This window comes from Pristiophorus japonicus, chromosome 6, assembly GCF_044704955.1.
Source record: "Pristiophorus japonicus isolate sPriJap1 chromosome 6, sPriJap1.hap1, whole genome shotgun sequence".
In the NCBI taxonomy this organism is placed as follows: domain Eukaryota; kingdom Metazoa; phylum Chordata; class Chondrichthyes; family Pristiophoridae; genus Pristiophorus; species Pristiophorus japonicus.
The window spans coordinates 78410040-78436830 of NC_091982.1; the positions used below are offsets into that span (position 1 = coordinate 78410040).

General features: G+C 43.9%; 1 protein-coding gene across 11 annotated transcripts in view; it reads left to right on the forward strand.

The window, feature by feature from the left end:
• Positions 1 to 26791, forward strand: part of LOC139265703 (ecto-NOX disulfide-thiol exchanger 2-like) — a 460596-nt gene that overhangs the window by 368368 nt on the left and 65437 nt on the right. For all 11 annotated transcript variants that reach the window (XR_011593606.1, XM_070882954.1, XM_070882953.1 and 8 more), the window contains 4 exons: positions 13288 to 13521; positions 15201 to 15413; positions 20017 to 20123; positions 22847 to 22961. Coding sequence is in view for 10 of the 11 variants with exons in the window: in XM_070882954.1 (XP_070739055.1) it covers positions 13288 to 13521; positions 15201 to 15413; positions 20017 to 20123; positions 22847 to 22961 (669 nt within the window). In the remaining variant the exon portion in view is untranslated. The remainder of the gene's footprint in view (positions 1 to 13287; positions 13522 to 15200; positions 15414 to 20016; positions 20124 to 22846; positions 22962 to 26791) is intronic.

Below are 26791 nucleotides of genomic sequence, written 5' to 3' on the forward strand. Positions count from 1 at the left end.
CTGACGACATGGCTTATGACTCCAGTGCATAACCCATGCCAATGATCCCTCTCTTTTGGGGGGTGTGCGGCCCTTTTAAAGGGCTGCACAACCTATTCACAACTTTACGTTGAAAAGGTCAATGCCGGGTTGCGCAGGACGGACAAAGAAGTACGCAAGCAGAGAATGTTAACGACGCACACATAGGCAACATGCATACAGTGAAAGCCATGCTGCCACACGAAATGTGATAGAGCAGACCATTGGCATGCTGAAACAACGCTTTCACTGCCTGGACCACTTTAAAGAGTCCTGCAATGCTCGGCAGAGTGGGTGTCAAGATTCCTGATGGTCTGATGCATGCTGCTAAACCGCGCTATTATGAAGGCACAGATCTTGCCACCATCTCTACGACCAGCAGCAGAGGAGCATGAGGAAGAAAAGGAAAGGAGGAAGCAACCTAAACAGCCCCTTTCTGCTCGCGCTGTCAGTGAAGAAGTCATCAGAGTGCGATATCAGTAAACGCAATCCCAATTCCTCATTAACTAACAGTCCCACACTTTACTTTCCCTCTGTCATTGAACATCACAGTGTCTGCTTTGCCACAATGAAAAAATAAAATCCGCCACAAAATAAACATTACAAACCAATTTTACAAATGAAATCACGAGCAAATTTGCATAGAGTAAACAAGATCAGAGAGATGACGCGTGGCTCAAAGATTGGTGTGGGAGAAATGGGTTTCGGTTCAAGGGGCACTGACACCAGTACTTGGATAAGAGGGAGCTGTTCGATCGGGACAGGCTTCACTTGAACCAGGCTGGGACCAGTGTCCAGGCGAATGAAATATCTAGGGCTGTCGATAGGACTTTAAACTAAATAGTGGTGACGGGGGAAGGGGATCAGGTGAGCGGAAATTTAAAGGTAGTGATGGGGGTAATGGTAACCAGATAAAGGAATGATAAAGGATGGGACAGAGGTATAAACATAAGAGTGCATCAGAAAGTGGGGTGAGAGCAGGGAAAAATGGTAAAGACAAAATTAAAAGCTCTATCTGAATGCATGCAGCATTCGTAATGAGATAGATGAGTTGATGGCGCAAATAGAAATAAATGGGTATGATCCAGAGAGTGGTGATCTTCACCCAGAGAGTGGCGAACCTGTGGAATTCTCTACCACAGAAAGTAGTTGAGGCCAATTTACTAAATATATTCAAAAGGGAGTTAGATGAAGTCCTTACTACTCGGGGGATCAAGGGGTATGGCGAGAAAGCAGGAAGGGGGTACTGAAGTTTCATGTTCAGCCATGAACCCATTGAATGGCGGTGCAGGCTAGAAGGGCTGAATGGCCTGCTCCTGCACCTATTTTCTATGTTTCTATGTTTCTATGATCTGATAGCCGTTAGAGACGTGGTTGCAAAGCTACCAAGGCTGGGAACTGAATATTCAGGGGTGTTTGACATTTCGGAAGGATAGGCAGAAAGGAAAAGGAGGTGGGGTCGTTCTGTTTATAAAAGATGAGATCAGTGCAGTAGTGAAAAATGATATTAGCTCAGAAGATCAAGATGTGGAATCAGTTTGTGTGGAGATAAGAAACAATAAGGGAAGAAGTCACTGGTGGGAGTAGTCTATCGGCCCGCTAACAGTAGCTACACTATAGGACAGAGTATAAATCAAGAAATAATGGAGGCTAGTCAGAAAGGTACTGCAATAATCATGGGTGATTTTAATCTTATTGTTTGGACAAATCAAATTGGCAAAGGTAGCCTTGAGGAAGAGTTCAGAGTGTATTTGGGATGGTTTCTTCGAACAATACGTTATGGAACCAACCAGGGAGCAGACTATTTTGGATCTGGTAATGTGTAATGAGACTGGATAAATTAATGATCTCATAGTCAAGGATTCTCTTGGGAAGACTAATCATAGCATGGTCGAACTTCACATTCAATTTGAGGGTGAGAAAGCTAGGTCTAAAACTAGTACCCTGAATAAAGGCACTTACCAAGGTATTAAGGCAGAGTTGGCTAAAGTTGACTGGGAAAATAGATTAAAGGGTAAGAGCAGTGACAAACATTTAAGGAGATATTTCATAACTCTCAGCAAAGATATATTCCAGTGAGAAAGAAAGACTCTTAGGAGAAGGATGAACCATCCCTGGCTAACTAAAGAAGTAAAAGATGGTATCAAATTAAAAACAAAGGCATACAAGGTTGCGAAGAATAGTGGAAGGCCAGAGGAATTTTTAGAAACCAGCAAAGGACGACTAATAAAATGAACTAGCAAGAAACACAAAAACAGACAGTAAGAGATTCTGCAGGTATATAAAAAGAAAGCGAGTAGCTAAAGTAAATGTTGGCCCGTTAGAAGATGAGAGTGGGGAATCAATCATGGGAAACAGGGAAATGGCCGAGATTTTGAGGAAATATTTTGTATCGGTCTTCACGGTAGAAGACATGAAAAGCATCCCAATAATTGATAATCAAGGGGCTATTGGGAGGGGGGGGAACATAAAATAATCACTTGCGAAAAAGTACGAGGCAAACAAATGGGACTAAGGGTGGACAAGTCCCCTGGACGTGATGGCCTGCATCTGAGGGTCTTCAAAGAAGTGGCTGCAGAAATAGTGGACGCATTGGTTGTAATCTACCAAAATTCCCTAGATTCTGGCGAGGTCGCAACGGATTGGAAAACCGCAAATATAATGCCCCTATTTAAGAAAGGAAGGAGACAGAAAGCAGGAAACTATAGACCAGTTAGCCTAACATCTGTCATTGGGAAAATGCTGGAGTCCATTATTAAAGAAGTAATAGCAGGACATTTAGAAAATCATTATACAGTCAAGCAGAATCAGCATGATTTTATGAAAGGGAAATCATGTTTGACACATTTTCTGGAGTTCTTTGAGGATGTAATAAATAGGGTGGATAAAGGGGATAAGGTGCCACATAAGACCATAAGAAATAGGAGCAGGAGTGGGCCATACGGCCCCTCGAGCCTGCTCCGCCATTTAATATGCTCATGGCTGATCCGCTCATGAACTCGGGTCCACTTCCCTGCCTGCTCCCCATAACCCCTTATTCCCTTATCGGTTAAGAAACTGTCCATCTCAGTCAATGACCCAACTTCCACAGCTCTCTGAGGCAGCAAATTCCACAGATTTACAACCCTCTGAGAGAAGAGATTCCTCCTCATCTCAGTTTTAAATGTGTGGCCCCTTATTCTAAGCTTATGCCCCCTAGTTCTAGTCTTCCCTATCAGTGGAAATATCCTCTCTGCATCCACCTTGTCAAGCCCCCTCATAATCTTATACGTTTCGATAAGATCACCTCTCATTCTTCTGAATTCCAATGAATAGAGGCCCAACCTACTCGACCTTTCCTCATGTCAACCCCCTCATCTCCGGAATCAACCTAGTGAACCTTCTCTGAACTGCCTCCAAAGCAAGTATATCCTTTCTTAAATATGGAAACTAAAACTATGCAGTATTCCAGGTGTGTAACCTCACCAATACCCTGTATAACTGTAGCAAGATTTCCCTGCTTTTATACTCCATCACTTTTGCAATAAAGGCCAAGATTCAATTGGCCTTCCTGATCACTTGCAGTACCTGCATACTAACCTTTTGTGTTTCATGCACCAGGACCCCCAGGTTCTGCTATACTGCAGCACTTTGCAATTTTTCTCCATTTAAATAATAACTTGCTCTTTGATTTTTTTTTTTCTGCTAAAGAGCATAACCTCACACTTTCCAACATTAAACTCCATCTGCCAAATTTTTGCCCACTCACTTAGCCTGTCTATGTCCTTTTTCAGGTTTTTTGTGTCCTCCACACACATTGCTTTTCCTCCCATCGTCAAACTTGGCTACATTACACTCGGTCCCTTCATGCACGTCGTTAATATAGATTGTAAATAGCTCGGGTCCCAGCACTGATCCCTGCGGCACCCCACTAGTGACTGATTTCCAACCCAAGAATGAACCATTTATCCCGACACTCTCTTCTGTTCGTTAGCCAGTCCTCTATCCATGCTAATATATTACCCCCAACCCCGTGAACTCTTATCTTGTGCAGTAACCTTTTATGTGGCACCTTGTCAAATGCCTTCTGGAAGTCCAAATACACCACATTCACTGGTTCGCCTTTATCCACCCTGTTCGTTACATCCTCAAAGAATTCCAGCAAATTTGTCAAACATGACTTCCCCTTCATAAATCCATGCTGACTTTGCCTGACTGAATTATGCTTTTCCAAATGTCTTTAATAATGGACTCCAACATCTTCCCAACCACAGATGTTAGGCTAACTGGTCTATAGTTCCCTGCTTTTTGTCTGCCTCCTTTTTTAAATTGAGGTGCCACATTTACAGTTTTCCAATCTGCAGAAAAGGTTACGGCACAAGATAAGAGCTCACTGGGTTGGTGGTAATATATTAGCATGGATAGAGGATTGGATAACTAATAGAAAATGGAGTGGGGATAAATGGGTCATTTTCAGGTTGGCAAACTGTAACTAGTGGAGTGCCACAGGGGTTAGTGCTGGGGCCTCAACTATTTACAACCTGGGACTGAGTGTAATGTAGCCAAATTTGCTGATGATACAAAGATAGGTGGGAAAGCAAGTTATGTGGAGCACACTAGATAGGCTAAGTAAGTGGGCAAAAATTTAGCAGATCAAGTATGATTGGTGAAATGTGAGGTTATCCACTTTGGGAGTAAAAATAATAAAAAATCAAATTATTATCTAAATGGGGCGAGATTACAAAATGCTGAGATACAGAGGGATTTGGGGGTCCTTGTACATGAAACACAAAAAGTTAGCATGCAGGTACAGCAAGTAATTAGGAAGGCAAATGGAATGTTGGCCTGTATTGCAAGGGGGATGGAGTATAAAAATTGGGAAACATAGAAACATAGAAAATAGGTAGTCCTACTGCAACATACCTGGAGTACTGCGTATAGTTTTGGTTTCCTTATTTAAGGAGGGGGATATACTTGCATCGGAGGCAGTTGATAGAAGGTTTATGAGGTTGATTCCTGAAATGACATGGTTGTGTTATAAAGAAAGGTTGGGCTTATTCTCATTGGCATTTATAAGAATGAGAGATGATCATATTGAAGCGTCTAAGATTCTGAGGGGGCTTGACAGGGAGATGCAGAGAGGCTGTTTCCCCTCGTGGGGTAATCTAGAACTAGGGGGGCATACTTTCAGAATAAAGAGTCGCCCATTTAAAATGGAAATGAGGAGGAATTTCTTCTGAGGGTTGTAAATCTTTGGAATTCTCTACCCCAGAGAGCTGTGGAGGCTGGGTTATTGAATATAGTTAAGGTGAAGATGGACATATTTTTGAATCAGTGAATCGAGGGTTATGGGGAGTGGGCAGGGAAGTGGAGTTGAGGCCAAGATCAGATCAGCCCTGATCGTATTGAATGGCAGGCTCGAGGGGCCAAATGGCCTACTCGTGCTCCTGTTTCTTATGTTCTTATGTATTACATACAAAAGTCAACTAACCACCCTTGTGCATTCCCTTAATGCCTGTCTTCCATGTGCCTTTGCATGTCCTATTGGTCCTACGCAGCGCCAACCCAGTGGTTGCAGCATGGCTGGTGGAATGCTGATGACTATCCGTGGAGGAGACTACAGATGGTGGATGACCTCAAGCGGCTCTGAGCCAAGAAGGCCTTTGGACTGCACCATCTCGGCACGGGCGGCAGCAGTCTGGGCTTTTTGGCTGACCAGCAATAGCAAGGGCATTGCCGGAGTGGCAAGGATGGGAGGACAAGTGCTGTCTTCCTGAGAAGACAGATTCGTGCTTCATGGAGCCACTGCTACTCCCCTGGGGCGCGTCTCAGCAATCCAATAATCCATTTGCGGACTGATTGCTGGACTGCTGTGATGCCCTGCATGCCCCTTTACACACTGTAATCCACAGGCATGATGACAGTAGTCTGAACTTCCACTGCAGCATTCAGACATTGGATGGTTGCTTGTGCTGCAATGGAAGCTGCGACATCGGCCACCAGACACTGCATCGTGGTTAGGACCACAGGTGTTCGAGCGGAGTTGGCCACCACTTCCGTGCTAGAAAGGATGGGCTCCAAGCACGGCACAAGCCCTGTGCCAAATTGGTGCTGGACTCCTCGATACTCCTTGACATTAACCGCAGGCTTTCTGGCAGGCTTCCCAATGCACCAAGCCTTTTGCTGTGCATACCCATCAGCATTCTTCTGTAGGCCACCCATTGAAGTGCTCATCTGAGTCCTTTGTCGCAAAACCTGTCTGTGACGTTGCCTTCTGGTGAGCTGGCACCTGCGCTGTCCTTGCCCGGTGTCTCACCATGTGCAGATCCTGCCTTTGATCTCTCTAAGATATTCGCAGTATCACTATCTGAGCTGGTGGCTGCATGTGTGAAATTAAGTGACGGTGTTGTGTCTTCTTCATCACTCTCTTCTTGGTGTTACTCCACTGCCTGGCCAGGTTGCACCTCTTGTGTATCTAAAAGGAAAGAGGCAAAAGAGTACGTTTGTGGTGTGGTCGGAGGAGTAAAAGGTGTATACTTATACCATCTGCAGCTTGTAAACAAGAGAGTGTGGGATGAGGGGGAAGTGGAATGTGAGAAGGGGGATTCGGTATGAGGATACCATCATCTTCAATGGTTTCAGTCCCTGCTGGCCATAGCCTCAGCAGTGGCCATCTTAATAATGGCCCGCACTCTCTCCTCCATGGGTTAGGACATGCAGGCACTTGACCAACCTCTGGTTAGCTCCTGCTGTCTCTGGTCGGTGCCACATTGTCCTGCAAGAGAGAGGGAAGTGTGTCAGTGAGTGTTGTGCAATCTGTTTGGCTGAATAGCTGGCAGTGAGTGCAAGCTGTGACATGTAGGTGTGAGGCTTGCAGCTTTGTTAATTGCGTGAAGGTGAGGTGAAGCATATGAATGTTAGGAGAATTGTGAGGTAATGCACTTTGGGAGGGCTAATAAGGAAAGGGTATACACATTAAGCGGTAGGCCATTTAATAGTGTAGATGAACAAAGGGACCTTGGAGTCCTTGAAAGTAGCAGGCCAGGTGGATAAGGTGGTTAAGAAGGCACACGGAATGCCTTTATTGGCCGAGGCATAGAACACAAGAGCAGGGAGGTTATGCTTAAATTGTATAATACTCTGGTTAGGCCACAGCTGGAGTACTGCGTGCAGTTCTAGTCGCCATATTACAGTCAGGACGTGATTGCACTAGAGAGGGTGCAGAGGAGATTTACTAGGATGTTGCCTGGAATGGAGAATCTTAGCTATGAGGATAGATTGGATAGGCTGGGTTTGTTTTCATTGGAACAGAGGAGGTTGAGAGGAGACCTCATTGAGGTGTACAACATTTTGAGGGGCCTGGATATAGTGGATAACAAGGGCCTATTTCCATTGGTGGAGGGGTCAATTACGAGGGGGCATAGCTTTAAGGTGGTAGGTGGAAGGTTCAGAGAGGATTTGAGGGGGGACTTCTTCACACACATGGTTGTCGGGGTTTGGAACTCACTGCCTGAAAGGGTGGTGGATGCAGAAACCCTCACCACATTTAATGGGCACTTGTAGTGCCCAACCTGCTACGGACCTTGAACTGGTAAGTGGGATTATACTGGATAACCTCTTGTGGGCTGGCGCAGATACGATGGTAATTACTGCAGGGAATCGAATATGGCCAAGGTGATCTCCTAGACTAGTTTCGATCAACTGGATGGGTCGGAGAGGAATTTTCCCAGATTTTTTCTTTACCCCCAATTGGCTTGGGTTTTTATCTGGTTTTTGCGCTTCCTAGGAGATCACATGACTCCGGTTGGGGTGGAGTGTAGAATGTTTTGGTGTAAAGGGTGTCGCAGTTGTGTGGGGCGGACTGGTTGGGCTGGGTGCTCTTTACCTTTCCGCCATTGTTCATAGATTTATATGTAACCTTCAGGGCTGCTGACCGAGGGCCATGTGGCTCTTTGTCGGCCGGCGCAGACACGATGGGTCGAAATGGCATCCTTCTGCGCTGTAAATTTCTATGTTTCTATGAGTCCTGACTGATGCAGATTGGTGATAGGTAAGTTGATGCAGTTGTTGTGATTTGAGGACTGGATGAGGCTACTGATGCAGTTGGTAGGACATGGCATTTGAAGATATAGTCACTGACCTCGTGTGAGGTCATTAAACTTCTTGCAGCACTGCATCCAGGTCTTCGGGCTTGACTCCTGGCATTGACTGCCACAGCTATCTGCTCCCACTGCCTTTTGACCATGTGTCTGGGGGGGGCTTCCTTTCCCGCTGCAGATACAGGACATCTCTCTTCCCTTCCACCTCCTCCATAAGACCGATAGTGTTGTGTTCAAAAACCTTGGAGCCCGCTCTCTTCTCTTGTTGTGCCATTCCACACTCTACCAGGTCAGAATCTCATAAACCATGATTCACTGCATCTGCTCCAGCCACAGTGCATCTAACCTTTAAGAGGTGCAGGTTAGCTTTAAGCAGTGCAGGCTGACTTTAACTGGTGCTTGTTTCTCGTGCTATTTGCCCTCTGCTGATGCATCCAGCTAATGAACAGCACAGTTGGTGTTGGCTGGATGCAGAGATCATTTGAAAGAGCAGGCAGCACAAAGTTTCTGTGCTTCCTGCATTGCAATCAATGGGTGTATTAATCTCGCATCGCAATCCCTGTGCCTGTTTTGTTGCCGATCCAATTTAGCCCCCACTTTTAAAAAAATATATATACCTGCAACAAAGAATTATGATTAACTAAAATCTTTGCTATTATTTTTTCTGTCTATTTCGCTTGAGTTTTTTTTCCTAATACTGATGAACAGGTGACTGGACCTTGAGTCTAATCACCACTTGAGGGATCTGAATTAACATCAGTAGATACAGTCACAGCTTCATGATCTGATTAATTTCAACTGTGTAATACCGGGAGCGACACAGCGACCGAAGCACCCCAGCTCGAGAATGTTATGAGTGATGAAAAGAGGGAACCACCAACACCAGGCGAGGATAGCGCAGAGGGCATATCGGACTATCTGACAACACTGCAGCAGTCCCCTGGTCGAAGCACCCCCTCAGCAGAGGATGACCCGTATCCCAGCCCAGGTGAAGTAGACTTTTATAGTGTTAGTCTATGTATGCAGGAACAGGCCACTGGGCAGGTCTCCGACTTAAAGGACGGTTTATTTGTAATGTGATGTTTTGAACTGTAACCAGTAACTTTATAATGGTTTTAAAAACTGCAACTATTAACGTGCGTAGTATAAAATCCACTATGCGATGTGTTTCCACCTTGGGGTACCTCGCCAAGGTCAAAGCAGACCTGCTGTTCTTGCAGGAGTGCGGTCTGCCGCACTTCAGCAGTTACCGGCAGTGGTCACGATGGTGGACCCATGGACCATCCATCTGATCAGGAGGCAACGACTGCCGGTCCTCCGGCCTGGGCATTCTGCTGCGGGAAGGCCACTTCACCATCACCGAAGTTAAGGAGGTGGTGGGCGGCCGCTGCCTCGTAGCAGATGTAATGTACAAAAATTCCCCTCTCAGGTTAATTAATGTTTATGCCCCAGCTCTCAAGAACGAGCGGCTGGCCCTCTTCCAGCAGCTCCCACTGCTACTGGCAACTGCCAGGCCGGTCATTCTGGTCGGTGACTTCAACTGCATCATCGATGCGGCTGGATGATCCAGCAGAGCCGACAGTAAACTGGACGCCACGTCCAGACTCCTGATGGATGCGGTAAAATATGCCAAGCTGTGCGACGTCTTCAGCAACCCTGCAGACAGAGCACCGCGCAGATACACCTGGTTGAGAGCAGACGGGTCGGTCCGTTCCAGAATGGACTTCCTGTTTGTGTCCCACACGCTCAAAGTCATATCCACCGACGTCACGCCGGTGTTCTTCACTGCCTCCTACTGGCCGACTGTCACCCACAGGAAAACCAGAAAGTTGGAAGCTGAACGTGAAACTGTTGACTCCGGAAAACGTTGAGGAACTCGAGAGGGATTACACAGGTTGGAGAACCGTAAAACCCCTCTGCGATTCCCCGATGCACTGGTGGGAAACATCAAGAGGTTCTTCATCCTCAAAGGTATTCAAGAGGCGAGGGGGAGACACAGGGAATTATCCCAACTCCAGAAGAGTATGCAAAACCTGCTCCTGCTGCAGTCGATGGGGGTCGATGTCGCTGAGGAACTCGAAGAGGTGAAGGGCCAGCAAACCTCGCTCTTTGCCTCAGAGTCCTCCAAAATCATCATCCACTCCAGAGTCCGCTCCGTCGAGCAGGATGAGATGTGTTCGCATTTCTTCTTCCAAAAGTTACACAGGGAGCTCTGTGATCACCAGCCTAAAGGAAGAAGACGGTTCTGTGACGTTTTCGCCGGCCTGACATGCTGAGGATCAGAAAATCCTTCTATGCCAGGCTGTATGATGTCAAGCCCACAGACCACGCGGCCTCCCAGTCTTTCCTGTCGCCTATCTTGGAGGGCTTAGACGACAGCGAACGGGAGAGTCTGGACCACCCGCTAACTCTGGACGAGCTGACAAAGGCCGTCCAGTCCTTCGAGACGAGCAAAACTCCCGGAAGTGACGGCTTACCGGTCGAGTTGCATTCGGCTCTGTGGGACTGGATGGGCCCAGACCTGCTGGAAGTGTACGAGGGTATGCTTCTGGCCGGCAGCATGTCAGAATCAATGAGGAAAGGCATCATCACCCTCATCTACAAGCAGAAGGGGGGAGAGCAAGAAAATCAAAAACTGGCGGCCCATTTCGCTGCTCAATGTCGACTACAAGATCCTGTCAAAGGTCATCGCCAACAGGGTCAAGTCTGCTCTTGAGCTGGTGATTCACCCAGACCAGACCTGCGCTTTCCCCGGCAGGAAGATCTCTGATAGCCTCACACTACTCAGGGAAACAATTGCCTACGTGCGAGACAGGAGGGTGCACACCTGCTTAATCAGCTTAGACCAGGAGAAGGCCTTTGACAAGATATCGCACACGTACCTGATGGATATGCTCTCCAAAATGGCGTTTGGGTAGGGTATCCGCAATTGGATCCAACTGCTCTACACAGACATCAGTAGCGCAGTTCTAATCAACGGGTGGGAAACTCAAAGCTTTCCGATCAGATCTGGAGTCAAGCAAGGTTGTCCTCTCTCCTCTGTCTTTGTGTATTGTATCGAGCCCTTTGCCAAGTCCATCAGGAAGGATGCGAGCATTAGAGGGGTGACGATCCCAGGCAGCGGAGGCGCTCAGATCAAGACCTCCCTGTACATGGACGATGTCGCCATCTTTTGCTCGGATCTGCAGTCGGTCCGCATATTGCTCACAATCTGTGACCAGTTTGAACTGGCCTCGGGAGTGAAGGTCAATCGCAGCAAAAGCGAGGCCATGTTCTTTGGCAACTGGGCCGACCGATCCTTTATTCCCTTCACCGTTAAGCCAGATTACCTGAAGGTGTTGGGAATATAATTCGGTGCCGACGGGGCGTGCGCCAAAAACTGGGAAGAGCATATCGCAAAAGTGAAACAAAAACTGGGATGGTGGAAGCTGCGCTCCCTCTCCATTGCAGGAAAGAACCTGGCCATCAGGAGTGAGATGCTCTCGGTGTTGTTGTACGTGGCGCAGGTCTGGCCCATCTCACGCTCCTGTGCTGCGGCAGTCACCCGAGCCGACTTCCACTTTGGAGGTCCAAAATGGACCGTGTCCGCAGAGACATGATGTACAAATCTCTGGACAGTGGAGGAAAGGATGTTCCGAACGTGGCCCTCATCCTGATGGCCACCTTTGTGTGCGGCTGCATCAAGCTGTGCATAGACCTTTCATACGCAAACACCAAGTGTCACTACGTGCTGAGGTTCGACCTGTCCCCGGTGTTGCGAAGGATGGGTCTGGCCACGCTGCCGCGAAACGCCCCCACCAGTTGGACCATGCCTGTCCACCTGTCCCTCGTGGAAAGGTTTTTCAGAAAAAAACTCTGACCACAAGGCCATAAAGCAGTGGTCGGCACGTAAGGTCCTGGATGCCTTACGAAAGAAGGAGAGGGTGGACCCTGTCAGGTGGTTCCCCGAGCAGACTGTCGAACTCATTTGGCAGAACGTCTCATTGCCAGAGCTTTCACACAAGCACCAAGACGTAACTTGGTTGGCAATGAGGAGGGCCCTACCCGTCAGATCCTTCATGCACAGCCGGCGTCTCAGCAGCACGGCACGGTGCCACCGAGTCGGCTGCGGGGCGGACGAGACTGTCACCCATCTCCTTCAGGATTGTGCCTTTGCAAGACAGGTCTGGAAGGAGATGCAGTGGTTGCTGTCGAGGTTCATCCCAAGCAGCGCCGTAACACAGGACTCTGTGCTCTACGGGCTGTTCCCAGGGACACACACCGAGACAGACATCATCTGCTGCTGGAGGGCCAACAACTTGGTGAAAGACGCATTTTGGTCTTGCCGAAACTTGCTGGTCTTCCAGAGCAAGGAGATGTCCACGTCTGCGTGTTGCAGACTGGCGCAATCCAAGATCCAGGAGTACGTGCTGAGGGACGCATTAAAAATTGGTGCAGTCGCCGCAAATGCACGGTGGGGAAGAGCCACAGTTTAAAGCCCTTCTGCCACCGTAAACCCAGGGGCTGGAATCAGTATAAAACTCCCCTCGGGCTGTACTTGTAAACTTTTTGTATACATAGAGCACCCTGATCTGAAAACACCGATGTATAATGCAAGTTCTGTTTAGTAATGTATGTTACAAAGAAATGTAACTGTACCCTCACCCATTCCGTGTACCGTACAGTGCCACATGTAACGTAATTTGATGACTGTATTACAATGTATCCTAGATTTTACTGAATTGTACCTCGAAATGTAAAGCAAGCAAATGTATTGAAGGAACTGCCATCAGCATCCAAATGTATTGTATGGAATTGCTGACCGCATCCAAATGTACTGAACTGCTTTCCAATGTATTGTGCAAATTTTTATATGAATAAAGTATATTTTGAAATTTAAAAAAAAATTTCAACTGTGTATGTTGATTGTCTAACAATGCTGTTGAACTCTGTCACTGCTCCAAAAAAATTTCCAGTGATGGCATCAATAATCACTATTTAAAGAAAACTATTCCAGAAAGATAGAATCATTTTATTTTTTCCTGTCTGATTCTAACAGTTTTTTAAAAAGTTGATATGATTTTGCATTGTTGAAGTTGAGTACTTTCTGTAGTCTTTCAACATCCATAGATCAATTATAGTTTTCTCATTTCCTATGCATTTCCATGTCATGATATATGTGAGTATTTTTTATACTTTTGGGCCTCAACAGGTTATCGAATAAGAATAGGCTCCAGTACAGATAAGAAGGACACGGGCCGCCTGCACGTTGACTTTGCTCAAGCTAGGGATGACCTTTATGAATGGGAGTGTAAACAGCGTATGTTCGCAAGAGAGGAACGCCATCGACGAAGAGTGCAAGAAGAAAGATTTCGACTACCTTCACCTCCACCAATAATGCATTATTCAGAACATGAAAGTGTTGCACTGTCTGAAAAACTTCGAGGTAATTTAAATGTTCTGCACCATAAAACTTTTGTTCTTAGTTTAAACCTTTTGTCCTTAGTTTAAACCTTTTGAGGGCAACATTTTATTTGTGCTTCCAAAAGAGGGTCTTTTTCACATCCACCTATATATAAAAGTTTTGTACAGGTGCAGCGCCTAAAATCCGGAACCCTCGGGACCAAGACCATTCCGGATTCCGGGCTTTTCCAGACTTTCGATTTGCTTTCTGACATCACAAATCCAGAAACGCCCGAACCCATTTCCGGATTTCGGGACATCAGAAGGGGGGGGGGGGGGGAGTACCTGCCCAGGGAGCTGTTGGAGCCCGCCAAGGAGGTCGTCGGGCTGACCAGGGCCCGTCAAGGAGGGGTTCGTGTCGGGCGAGGGCCTGCCGAGTAGGATGTTGTCAGGCGGGGCCACACCGAGTAGGATGTCGTTGGGCGGGGCTCCGCTGAGGATGTTGTCAGGCCGGCCAGCCCCACTGAGGAGGTCGTCGTCAGGCCGGCCCCGCGGGCACCACCGAGGAGGTGTTTGGGTGGGGCGGCGCGGAGGCCCCGAGGTAAGAGCAGCGACGGTGAGTCAAGCGGCGGCGAGGCCTAGGGTCGTCGGGTCCATATTCTGGAACATTTTACGGATTCCGGGCGAACCTGCCACTGATCATCCCGTATTCCGGAACTCTAGATTCTCAATGCTTGAAAAGGACATTCTATGGCCACCTTCGCAGCTAACGAGTCTTTTGCAACAATGGCCTCAACAGCAAAAATCTCTGGAGCAGCAAACCCAGCACCTTCAGATCTAACCGTAATGAGGGATCACAGAAAAATAATAAATAACATTTGGCCCACATAACTAATGCCTGCTTAAATTCAGAAATTGTTAATTTAAAGCAGGTATTATGATTGAGGCCAGAACAAGGGCAGGTGAAGCACCACTGGAAGCAGTAGAAGATTAGACTTGTATTGTAGAATAGGAGTTGGAATACCTGCTAAGAACAATCATTTAACTTTAGTTGAGGAAGATAACTTGGATAGCTAGTTAGTACAGCAACCTCTGCATTTGGAATACTGGAAGGCATTGATACAAGAGGGGGGCATGTGTATGAAAGGCACAGATCTTTTGAGACTGACTGGCCAAAGTACTCCCAGACCAAAGAGATATAGCAGTGTAGTGGTTATGGCTAGCAACCCCATGAGTTTGAATCTGACCATGGCAAGTTGTGAACATTGAACTTAATAAATCTGGTTACTTCAAGACTGATACCAGAACAACGTATTACCATGAAAACAGCAGGTTGTTTACGTCTAACTGATTCACTAATATCATTCAGGGAAGGGTACCTGTCAACCCTACTTGGTTTGGCCTACACATGACACTAATTCCACACAACGTGGTTGACTGTGGCATATCAAGCCATTCAATTATAACAGTAACTACTACGAAGCAAAAAGATAGCTCATCAACACCTTCTCAGAGCAACTAGGGATGCAGCCTTGCCAGTGATGTCCACATCCTGAGAAGTATTTTTTTTTTTTAAATGGTTTTAAAATATTCCAACGCAAGTTAGTTGCAGGACAGAAAGCAACTGGCATGCGCCTATTCTGTTTAGATTGCATTTAAACAGTTAAATCTGATTTCTTTTTCTTTGGCTCACATTTGAATATATCAATCTCTTTCTTGCAGATGATGCAAAATTCTCTGAAGCTGTTCAGATCCTTTATACCTGGCTGGAACGAGGTGAAGTGAACCGGCGATCAGCAAACATCTTCTACTCCATGATCCAGTCAGCTAACAGCCACATTCGAAGGCTGATGAATGAAAAAGTTATACATGAAAAAGAAATGGAGGAAGCCAAAGAGAAGTTCAAGAATGCTCTCTCAGGGATTCTGATTCAGTGTGAGTAATAACTTCATTCTTCAATACTTGAAATGGCCATCATTGATAGCACTAGTACTTTCCACCCTTTGACACTCATCTATTTTCTTTTTGCTCCATTTATTTAAATATCCATCTTTATTTCTATAGCAAGGAATATATGACCAAAACATGAGGTATCCATCATAAAACATATGTAAAAATGCATGTACTGTGCTCAGATCTAGACATAAAACAGAAATTAGATGAGTGGCTCAGCAGTTGTTAGCCCCACACGCCCTTGAATCGAGTTGCCATAATGCTGACTCCAGACACACCAATCACCCACTTAGTGCATGCTTATAAAGATGCCCTAAAAATAAAAGATAGAGTAATTTGAGAATATGACTTAAGCATCCCCCTTTGTATTTCGTCCCCTTTTAGGTCTTCAAGCACTACAGCCCAATATATCACTTGTGTATCATGCTCCAGTTACCAAAACATTCTTGAGTTGGAAACTGGAACATGTGCAAAATCTACCTGCTGTGCACACTCTTATGGGGAAATCATATATCAAAACCCATGCAGGGCCATTCTTCCTCTTTCATGCAGCTTCTAAATATGTAGGGGGTTGGTTTAAGAGGGAAAACAGTGCAACAATGTCCATTAATTAGACATTCTATCATACAGAAACTATTAATCATATGGTTCCTCCGTACATAGGATTAGTTCTGAAAGCGTACCTTTTTTTCTTTTCACTGGGGAACAGTTTTCATTGTAAATTTCCTGTAATTTAGCAACAGTCATTGGTCTTTTCACATCTAATGATGTACTCTTTATAGTTTTTTATGAAATTTAGTTTTTTAAGTTTGTCTAAGTTTACTTTGTCAAGTTTTCCAATTCCACAAACATGCTATTGGGTTTTGGTTGCTAGTTGGTCAAGATTTGTGGGACTTTGAGCATCCCCACCTTTCAATCCATGTTTATGATTTGTATATCTTGCTATGGTTCCTTCCCAGTAACTGATGTTCACACAGTGAGTGAGCATTTCCTATCAACACATGATTTCCAAAATGCTGCACTATGTACCAAACTCAAATATACTGGAAAGCAATGCTTCAAATCCATACAACTTACTCAATATTGAGCGCAGTGATCTCAAATGCCAATATATCTACAAAGAACAACTCCATCTCAGCAAGTTAGGAAAATTCCAACAAATAGCAATAGTTGAATCAAGCCCTCATTGACCTGTGGCTTAAGCCAACTGCTTAAGCTCCTTAACATCAGCATTTTGGCATCACTATTGCCTGCAGACATGAGAGCAAAAATAACTAAGTTACCTAATTGCAGCTTTAATACATTGTAGGGTGCAATCTTGTGCCTTCCAGTAGTCAATGCATAAGAACAGTGGGAAATTAAAAATGGCAGGAAATAAATAGAATAAATATATGTAGCATTGTACCTTGAGGGTTATTGTTGGGTAGAGCAGGCAACTTGGAGTTAACATGTTCAGAGCAACCAGCTTAGACAGTATATTATGAAGGAATCTGTAACAGCTGCTCTATTAACAGTGGTCAACTTAAGTGACATGAACAACTAAAAGAAACTTAAAATAAAATAGCATTAATTGTTAGCCCAATGCAGATATACAACATTATTCAAGAGTTTATAAATTATTAAGCTAATAATATTGTATTGGATCAGTATTAGTGAATTGGAATACTTTATATTAACTGTTAAAAGTAAGGTATACAACATTATTCAAGAGTTAATAAATTATTAAGCTAATTGTATTGGATCAGTATTAGTGAATTGGTAACTGTTAAAAGTAGGAGACAAATTAAGCTTGGTCCGCAAATAATTCTGAGACCTGCCAATTGTAATAAGTGCATCTGCATAACTCCCTATGCTTTAGTTCGATAATAGCACAAGACAGAAGTGAACAAATGGTGCAATCAATAGTAAAATACTGTGGATGCTGGAATCCGAAACAAAAACAGAAAATGCTGGAAACACTCATCAGGCCAGGCAGCATCAGTGGAGAGAGAAACAGTTAACGGCCCAGAATTCGCAGCCCCTACGGGCAAGTACGAGGTGCACACAAGCCCATAGGGACCCTTCAAGTTCCGGGTTTAGGCATGCGAAGCGCATGCGCCTAACCCGGAACTTGCGATCTGTCAAGAATACTCTTAACAGATCGCACACATCTGGAAGAAAAAGGCCTTCATGGGCGGAGAGTTAAGCTATTTGCCCAACTTCTGTCCAGCGAATGCCCATGAAATTCTTACGATACGCCTGCTTTTTTTCAGTGTTAAATTTTTAAAAGGACAAAATCAGACATTTTTTTCAATAATTTAATCATTTGAAAACCTGTGAAATAAGGTAAGTTTATTTTTAGCACCTTTAAAATATGTTAAAAAAATTAATTACATTTTTGTTTTAAATATTTAAATTCCATTTTGATTAATTTTAAATGTGATGTTTTTTTATTTATTTTAAGTATTTGTGTTTTTTTGGGGGTATTTCCATTCATACTTATGGTGATTCCGTACATACAAAACTCACCACAAGTATGAATGGGAATATCCCTACTTGATTGGTGCGAGTGCCTATGTCCCTGGAAAACATGGGCCTCTACGCAGGCCTTCATGTAGAGGCCCAGGACCACAAGTCTCCGAACCTCCCGGACCACCAGGTAAATTCGTAGATATTTTTCAGGTCAGACGCATCCGCCCGCGGGAAGCCTCCGACTGCAATTTCTGGGCCATTGTTTCAGGTCTGTTCTGACTAAGGGTCTCAGACCTGAAACGTTAACTGTTTCTCTCTCCACGGACGTTGCCTGGCCAACTGGTGCAATCAATGTGTTGTAAACAGGGAAATAAATTGTTTTCAGTACAGCACTGTGTAAGGCAACAGTGTTCCAAATGCTGTTTTGGCTATAGAACAATGATGGGGTTTGAAAAGTGACAATCAATATTGAACAGGCTGCAAACAGTGCTGTCAAAACTATGTTAAGTGGTTTTCCATACCATTTACTACTTTCACAACTCCACTTAGTTTTAAATGCAAGACCAGTTTAGTTCCAAATTTAAAGATCATTTCACTCACATTTTTATGTCCTAATTCTATGGAAATGTTGCATGTTTTTGTAGGTAACAATTGTAATCTCCATTTCATTTTTGTATATATGTGTGTGTGTGTGTTTGTATATATGTATGCCTTCTAGAGAAAACACTTCTGGGCTCTTCTAACTGCTAAAATGCCTCAAGTTAGGTGTCCTTTCCAACAGTGCCTGAATATCCTTGCTTAGTATGATGACCAGAATTGTACATGGTAATCCCAAGTATGGGATTTGTGCTCCCTCTCTCTGGATCTTGGGATGTATACCCAGTTAGCTTTGCTTTGGAAATTAGAGGGCAAGTTACCCTTGGCCATTTTTGGACAGTTTCTTGGAATTATTCAATAGCAGTGTTGGTACTGAGGCTTAGGAGCAGCTTTTCTTCTACCCTCTTTGCCTTGCATGACTTGGGGAGCTAAAGAGAAAGAGAGAATATAAAATGTGTACATTTATATTTTTTTCAAACAATATTAACACACTCACTCACACACTGTCTACACTGGGCTTTCTGTGTGAGGCCTGTGATCAGGGTGAATATTAACACACTCACTCAGCACTCTCTACAGATTAAATGCAAATATTTCCAGTTGGATTTCAAACCTCTGTTTGTAGATCCCTCCATGTCCTCATCACTCCCCACACCACTGCAGTCCTAATGCTTCAGCCTGTGCTCTTCATTCTTCCAACTCTGGCCTGCTGAGCATAATCCCCCTCCATTCCATCATTGGTGACACGGTTCAGCCTTCTTGGCCCTTCTCCCTGGAACCCTCCAGAAACCTCCCTGACCTGCTACTTCTCCCCTGCTTTTAAAAGTCTCCTCAAAAATCCATCTCCCTGCCCATGCATTTGGTTATCATTTCTCATTTTCTACCACCAATACTACTACTCTGTGTTTCTGCTCTGGGAAATGCATTATGATTTCTACATTTAAAAAGTCCTTAAATGCAAGATGTTGGATCTAAGCATAAGTTTTAGTTGCTGATCAAGTAGAAAAATATATACAGCAAAAAGACCAACTGCTTTTGTTTACCTAAAATTACAACAGTGTTGTGATAATTCACAATGTGGTTATGAGCAATGATTCCAGCTGGTGTCATTCTATTTAAATAGACATGTTCTCCTTCTGTCACACGATCCAGTTTGTTTTAAAAAATTTTGTGAGCCAGCAGTCACAAAGATCCATTTTATGTCTCCGGTGGAATCATTTAAACACCTCCAGATACGGGACTCTTAAAAGAGGAAATGTATAGGTTTGATTCTTTTTAATATCTAATTTGTTTAGGAATGGAAAAAATACATATGTAGTTATAAAAAAAAATGGGCAATGAACCTGAGGAAGGTACACACCTACAAAATCGTGCAAAGTAAGTACAAGTTGGGGTCACTTTACACTGATCACAGAACTGCACTGACCACGGTAGTCTGCTTGCCTGCCTGACTCCCTTCCTCTTTTACTTCTCTACTCCTCACTAAATGCCTGGTGGGACCATAAACTCGGTTGTTTGACTCCCTTGTTCACCAAAGTTGAGCAGATTGTCTCCGTTTTCCACTCTTCCTCCAAGCAAAAGGCGTGGGACCATTTCTCAAAAGCTCAGCGCAAGAATCTGCATATGTGGCGACAACAAGCAGAGGTTAGTAATTTTTTCATTTTTTCAATTTGTTTTGTGTACATAATACAATTTCAACAGAATATCAATGAAAATGCTTACAAACAGTTAAAAGCGAATCTGGCATATATGTGGGGGGTGGGTTTGGTAATTTTTTGCTTATCCAAGTAAGGAATGTCGATGCTGGGGAATGGAAAACTTTTTCCACTTTTATTACCCAATGAAAACATCGAGTACTCCAAGATCAGTTATAGCATGGCTAATGCAGAGTAACTACCTTTTACTCGTGCTCCAACAATTTCCCCTACCGTGGAACAGGATTGCCTATTGTGAATTTTCTTTTGCCTGTACCCATCATCATCTTGGCCTTTCTAAATGACGCTGCCAGTTTCGTATTTAATAATCAGTTTATGCTGTTGGCTCGTAACCTCTAGAAACAGCATTGAAAGTGCCCAAACATTTTACACACGAGGCCCTTGCAGTCAGTGAAGTGAGGAGAGTTTCATCTCATCAATATAGTCTGGATTCAATCCCATGTTCCAAAGGTGAAGGCCAATGTGCTAACTCACAGTGCTACCATGCCTCCAAGATACTTTTATTTTTTAAATTGATCTCATTTGGAATAGCGCAAGACTCTAGAAAAAAATGTGTATCAAAAGTAACTCCAAAATTAAATCTCAGTTTTAAATACAGTCGCATTGAATTAAAAACACACCATGTTCAGGAGGATTATAACAGCTAAGGTAAGTTACTTTGGACTATTTACCAGATATCGTCATGACAGATCCACAATAAGTGGTTGGAGATGGTATAGTATATATTCACGGGCATTCTTTGTCATACTTCTCATTAAGCAATACCTGCCTTTACTTGTCAGTGTTATCTCCATAAACTCTCAGTAAAATAGGTGCACCCTCATCTATGAGAACATTTAATTGTCAATTAATTAATACCATCGTAGACATCGCTTCCCATCTGCACTAGAAAATTGGTGAGTACAAATTGAACTAATTTCTCAAGGAATTCAAATAGAGTTTATGGTGCATAAAACTGGCCATATTGTTTTAAAGTAAGGTGTGCTTCATTCCACTCAATTCTGGGGCTATCACCTTGTGTTCCTCTAAAATGACCTGTACTCCAAAGGTAAGCTAATTTTCAATAACATTTACATTTGCTGTAGCTGAAATGCATCTTTAGGAAGATATAGTGTGTACTAAATCTCTAGACCAAAGGAATGTGCGGTAAGCAAATTGTCGGCCTGCCCAGATGGAGTGAAGCACAACTGCTGAAGGGCTACACACCAATTACATTTATACTTAAAACTAGAGTAATGAAGAGGGGACAAAGCAAAGCTGAGTTTGTGCTCTTCAGGAGCATCAAAGAAGAGCGAGTTTAAGCAACTGCTCAACGTGGATTATCACATCCCATTCGAAAGTAGAAAAGAAGTTTCTTAATGGTTTGTTCTATTTACTCTGCCTTTTTTTTAATGGTATTAATTATATCATAGATTCTAAGAGTCTTATACCTGTTTCTCTAGGGAGATTGAAGTTTACCAATCTTAAAATATATCGCTCAACTTTGTCTAGCAGTATTATGAAATCCCTGTCCCATTAAACCCATAGAATTTTGAATGACCTAAACCATTTTTACCCAGTTTTTCTGTTAACTAATTTAAAAGTCTTACACATTTACCTTTTTAAATGAAGTTTGTAACATCACAATGTGATCATAAGAACATAAGAAATAGGAAGAGGAGTAGGCAATACGGCCCCTCGAGCCTGCTCCGCCATTCAATAAGATCATGGCTGATCCGATCATGGACTCAGGTCCACTTCCCTGTCCGCTCCCCTTATTCCCTTATCGGTTAAGAAACTGTCTATCTCTGTCTTAAATTTATTCAATGACCCAGCTTCCACAGCTCTCTAGGACAACGAATTCCACAGATTTACAACCCTCTGAGAAGAAATTTCTCATCTCAGTTTTAAATGGACAGCCTCTTATTCTAAGATTATGCCCCCTAGTTCTAGTCTCCCCTATCAATGGAAACATCCTCTCTGCATCCACCTTGTCAAGCCCCCTCATAATCTTATACATTTCGATAAGATCACCTCTCATTCTTCTGAATTCCAATGAGTAGAGGCCCAACCTACTCAACCTTTCCTCATAGGTCAACCCCCTCATCTCCGGAATCAACCTAGTGAACCTTCTCTGAACTGTCTCCAAAACAAGTATATCCTTTCTTAAATCTGGAAACCAAAATTGTACGCAGTATTCCAGGTGTGGCTTCACCAATACCACATATCACTGTAGCGAGACTTTCTTGCTTTTTATACTCCATCCCCTTTGCAATAAAGGCCACAATACCATTGGCCTTCCTGATCGCTTGCTGTAGCTGCATACTAACCTTTTGTGTTTCATGCACCAGGACCCCCAGGTCCCGCTGTACTGTGGCACTTTGCAATTTTTCTCCATTTTGGATTTGTGTTATCACTGTCACTCATTTTGCTTACATGTTCACAAATTTTACTTTGTACATTTTCCAGGTTGGGAATGTAACTTGCGTATATTGTTTTCCAAAGTAGCAAATGTTTTGAAAATTGGTGTCTTAGTTCTCATGGAAATCTCTGAGCTTTACAGCAAACATGAAAAGAAGCAGATGACAGGTATATGTCAGTGGTGTATCAGCCAGTTCTGCTTGTGGAGTGCTCCTTGTGAAATCAATCAAAAGCTTCTGTCCACATCCTCAGGAAATTCGTAACATCCATAATGATGAGCTTATGGGTATTCGGCGTGAAGTTGAAATGGAGATGTCTGACGATGATATGGAAGAAATGCCAGAGAACAAAATAACAGATGAATCAGGTATGAGTTGCTGAGATAACATAAACAGTCTAATATGTATTGTAGTTCAGTTTCTTTTTTAAATTGAACCATTGTATGGGTGGAACAATTGTGCCTTCATCTTCAAGATCTAGAAGAGCGCTCGTCACATTCAACAGCAACAAATTGTATATATATTGCACCTTTAATGTAGTAAAACGTCCCAAAGCACTTCACAGGAGTGTAACTGAGTCAAAGATGGAGATATTAGGATGGGTGACCAAAAGCTTGGTTAAATGGGTAGGTTTTAAGGAAGCGAGAGAAACGGAGAGGTTTAGAGATGGAATTTCAGAACTTAGTCCCGATATTAGGATAAAAGGGGCAATAGCAGCATGAATACAAAATTGGCTAAGGGATAGAAAACGGAGTTGTGGTGAATGGCTGTTTTTTGGACTGAAGGGAGGTATACAGTGCAGATCTCCAAGGTTCAGTACTAAGATCACTGCTGTTTTTGCTCTTCATTAATAACTTGGACTTGAGAGCAATGTTCCCTCTAAGCTGCACAGCTCTTTGCCTAGGACTGGCTTTTTCAGTGTTAAATTTCTGTGAAGCGGCCCTGCACCCAAAAGAAAGGGGGAACATTGCTTGGGGGTTCAGAGCACAATTTTAAAGTGTGCACTAAGTGTTGTAAACAGTGAGGAAGATAGTAATAAACTGCAAGAGGACATAGAGAGGCTGATGGAACGGGTGGACAAGTAGCAGATGAAACTTGACGCAGAAAAGTGTGAGATGATAGATTTTGGTAGGAAGAATGAGGGACAATACATACCAACTGGTACAATTTTAAAGGGGGTGCAAGAAGAGAGAGACCTGGGTGTGCTTGTGCTCAAATGTGGGCTTTACAAGTAGAGGCATAGAGTACAAAAGCCAGGTTCTCATGCTAAACCTATATTTAAAAAAAAAACTAGTTTGGCACTAGCTTGGAGTATTGTGACAAATTCTGGGCACCACACTTTAGGATGGATGTGAAGGCTTTGGAGAGGGAATAGAAGGAATTTTTTTGAATCGCTCCAGGGATGAGGAATTACAGTTACATGGATAGACTAGAAAAGCTGAGATTATTCTCCTTTGAACAGAGAAGGCAAAAAGGAAATTTGATAGGGGTGTTTCAAATCATGAAGGGTCAGAGAAACCGTTTTCAATGGCTGAAGGGTTGATAACCAGAGGGCACAGATTTAAGGCCTTTGGCAAAAGAACCAGAGGCGACATAAGGGAAAACTTTTTTTACGCAACATGTGGTTAGGATTTTGAATATACTACCTGATAGAGCGGTGGCTACGGATTCAACAATAGCCTTTAAAAGGGAATTGGATAAATACTTGAAGGAGAAAAAGTTGCAGGGATAAGGTGAAAGTGGGGGAGTGGGTCGAACCGAATTGCTCTTCGAAAGAGCCAGCGCAAACCAGATGGCCCAAATGGTTTCTTTCTGTGATGTACTATACTATGATTCTGTGGCTGAAGGCACAACCATTCAAAATATATTCCTACGCCTACAGTAATTTCACTATTTGTCATCTTTACCTTCCCTGTAAAATAAATTTGTTGGAAAGCCATGGACTTGCACTTGGAAGAGATAATTTGTGTCAGTTTGACTCGGTTGATGACACTCTGACCTGTGAGTTAGAAGATTGTGGGTTCAAGTCCCATTCCTACGATTTAGGTGGTGATTGAAGATCCCATTGCACTATTCTCTGTGTCGTAGCCGACATTATTTCCTCAATCAACACTGCCAAAAGCAGAATAACTGGTTCATTCATCTCTTTGCTGTAACACAAAATAGCTGATTTGTTTGTCTACATAGCAACAGCAACTACAAAGCAATTTGTTGTATATAAAATGCTATAGGATCTTCAAGAAGATGTGATAAATTGCCATGTCAATTCATTGTTGTTTCTTTATCTGTCTTCAGTGCTTCTTTTCACATTATAAACAAAAAAGTAGTGTCTCCCGAAGTGGAAGGAAAATGTTGTTCCTTCATTGAAAGTTTATAAAGGACAATTTTTCAAAATAGCATAGAATATTTTAATAGTGTGTATAAGTCTGTAGCAGTGACCATGATGCATTGAATTAAAGACTTTAGTCTAGGAATTCACCGGTGTAGCACCTGCTTGTTGGTTTTGTTGATAAAATGGAGGCCGTTTTGCTGCCCTGTTTCCAGCGGGGGACATGGCGCCATTTTAGTGAGGGCCATAGCACTGCTGTTGACGGTGGTGGCGTCTCAAATTTAAATTAGATCGTGACGTCAGTTGGCGTGCAACGCCTGATTTGACGTCGCAACTGCTATTTTGGACGTTCTTGCACGCCATGTGCCTGACCTAAATATGCACAGAAAAACGTACGTGAAGCAGCCCTGTAAAGATGCTATTAGTGCTTATTAAAGGGAAATACACATCTTTCAGGTAAGTTTGGATTTCAGCTTTTGGACTTTAAAAAAATATTTTATTGAAGTAATGGCTTGGTGCAATACATTTTTTTAAGTTGTTCAAGTGTGCAGGAGTGTTGCTGGACACTTGCAAGGCTTTAGATGGTCAGGAAAGGCCTCTGGGAAGACAGAAAATGCTGGAAATACTCAGCAGGTCAGGCAGCATCAGTGGAGAGAGAAACAGAGTTAACATTTCAGGTCGCGATGCTGCCTGACCTGATTTTTTTTCCAGCATTTTCTGCTTTTATTTCAGATTTCCAGCATCCGTAATATTTTGCCTCTGAGAAGACTACTTGCTCAGAGTCCTGGGGGGGCACATGGAGATGAAGCAGATGTAGCAATGGGGACAAACTGCTTGCAGAGGGAAGAAGACACAGAAAGAAGGATTAAACCAAGAGCATCCCTTTCTGGCCGGGATATCTAGGATGGAATCATCCGTCTGCGGTACCGGTGACCACAACCCCAATTCCCTTTTCAGCATTAGTTCCACATCTTATCCTCCCTCTGTTACTGACTATCACTGCGTCCTCAATGCTGAAATAAAAGACTCCATAAAGCAAACTTTCCAATCCAACTTTATCCATATATATTTATACAATGTGACATCAAGAAATCAACTAATTACCCTTATGCATTCTCATAGTGACTGGCTTTTGTGTGTGCCTTTGACTAGCCTACTGATGTCACACAGTGTTATCCCAGTGGCTGCAGCATGGCTGCTGACTTTCAATGGGGAACACTGCAGAAGGCCTTGCAGGATGACCTCGAGGAGCTGGTGGCTGGGAGGGCGAAATTGAATGAAGGTGTTTCTTCTTCTTCACTCTCCTCTTCCTCCTCTTGGTCAACCACTGGCTAGGCAGGCTGTAATGAGGAAGGCACAAGGGTGGAGTTGCGGTGAGGGGAGGGCGGGAAAGCAAGAGCTGCATGCTGCAATCACTTAAATCAGCAGACAGCACCAAAATAACGGTGCTGCCTCTGCTCCTTTTACAGGCTGAGTTAACCACGCCCCACAGTGGCATCACCCATTTTTCTGCGTTATCGAATTTCTCGACCTATGGCTTGAAAATTCAGCCACAGAGCGCATACCCTGAGCCTAAATGGTGAGGCCTGAGGCGCTCTTGATATTGGGCCTTGGGCCTCATTTCAATTGAGCCAGTGAGCTATGCTGAGCAGCAGGCAACTCGCCAGTGAAACGCAGTGGAAGATCAAGTTGCTGCTGGTATCGCAGCGGCCCTCAGGTAAGTGAGGAAGCGGGGGGTGGGAGAGGGGAAGGGGAGAAGACCTGGTCAGAAGGTAGCGGCAGCAATTGGGGTAGGTCTGCACAACGATTTTTATGGCCTTTACCAATATGACGGGTGGGGTACGCTTCCTGCCTACCATATTGGTGGCA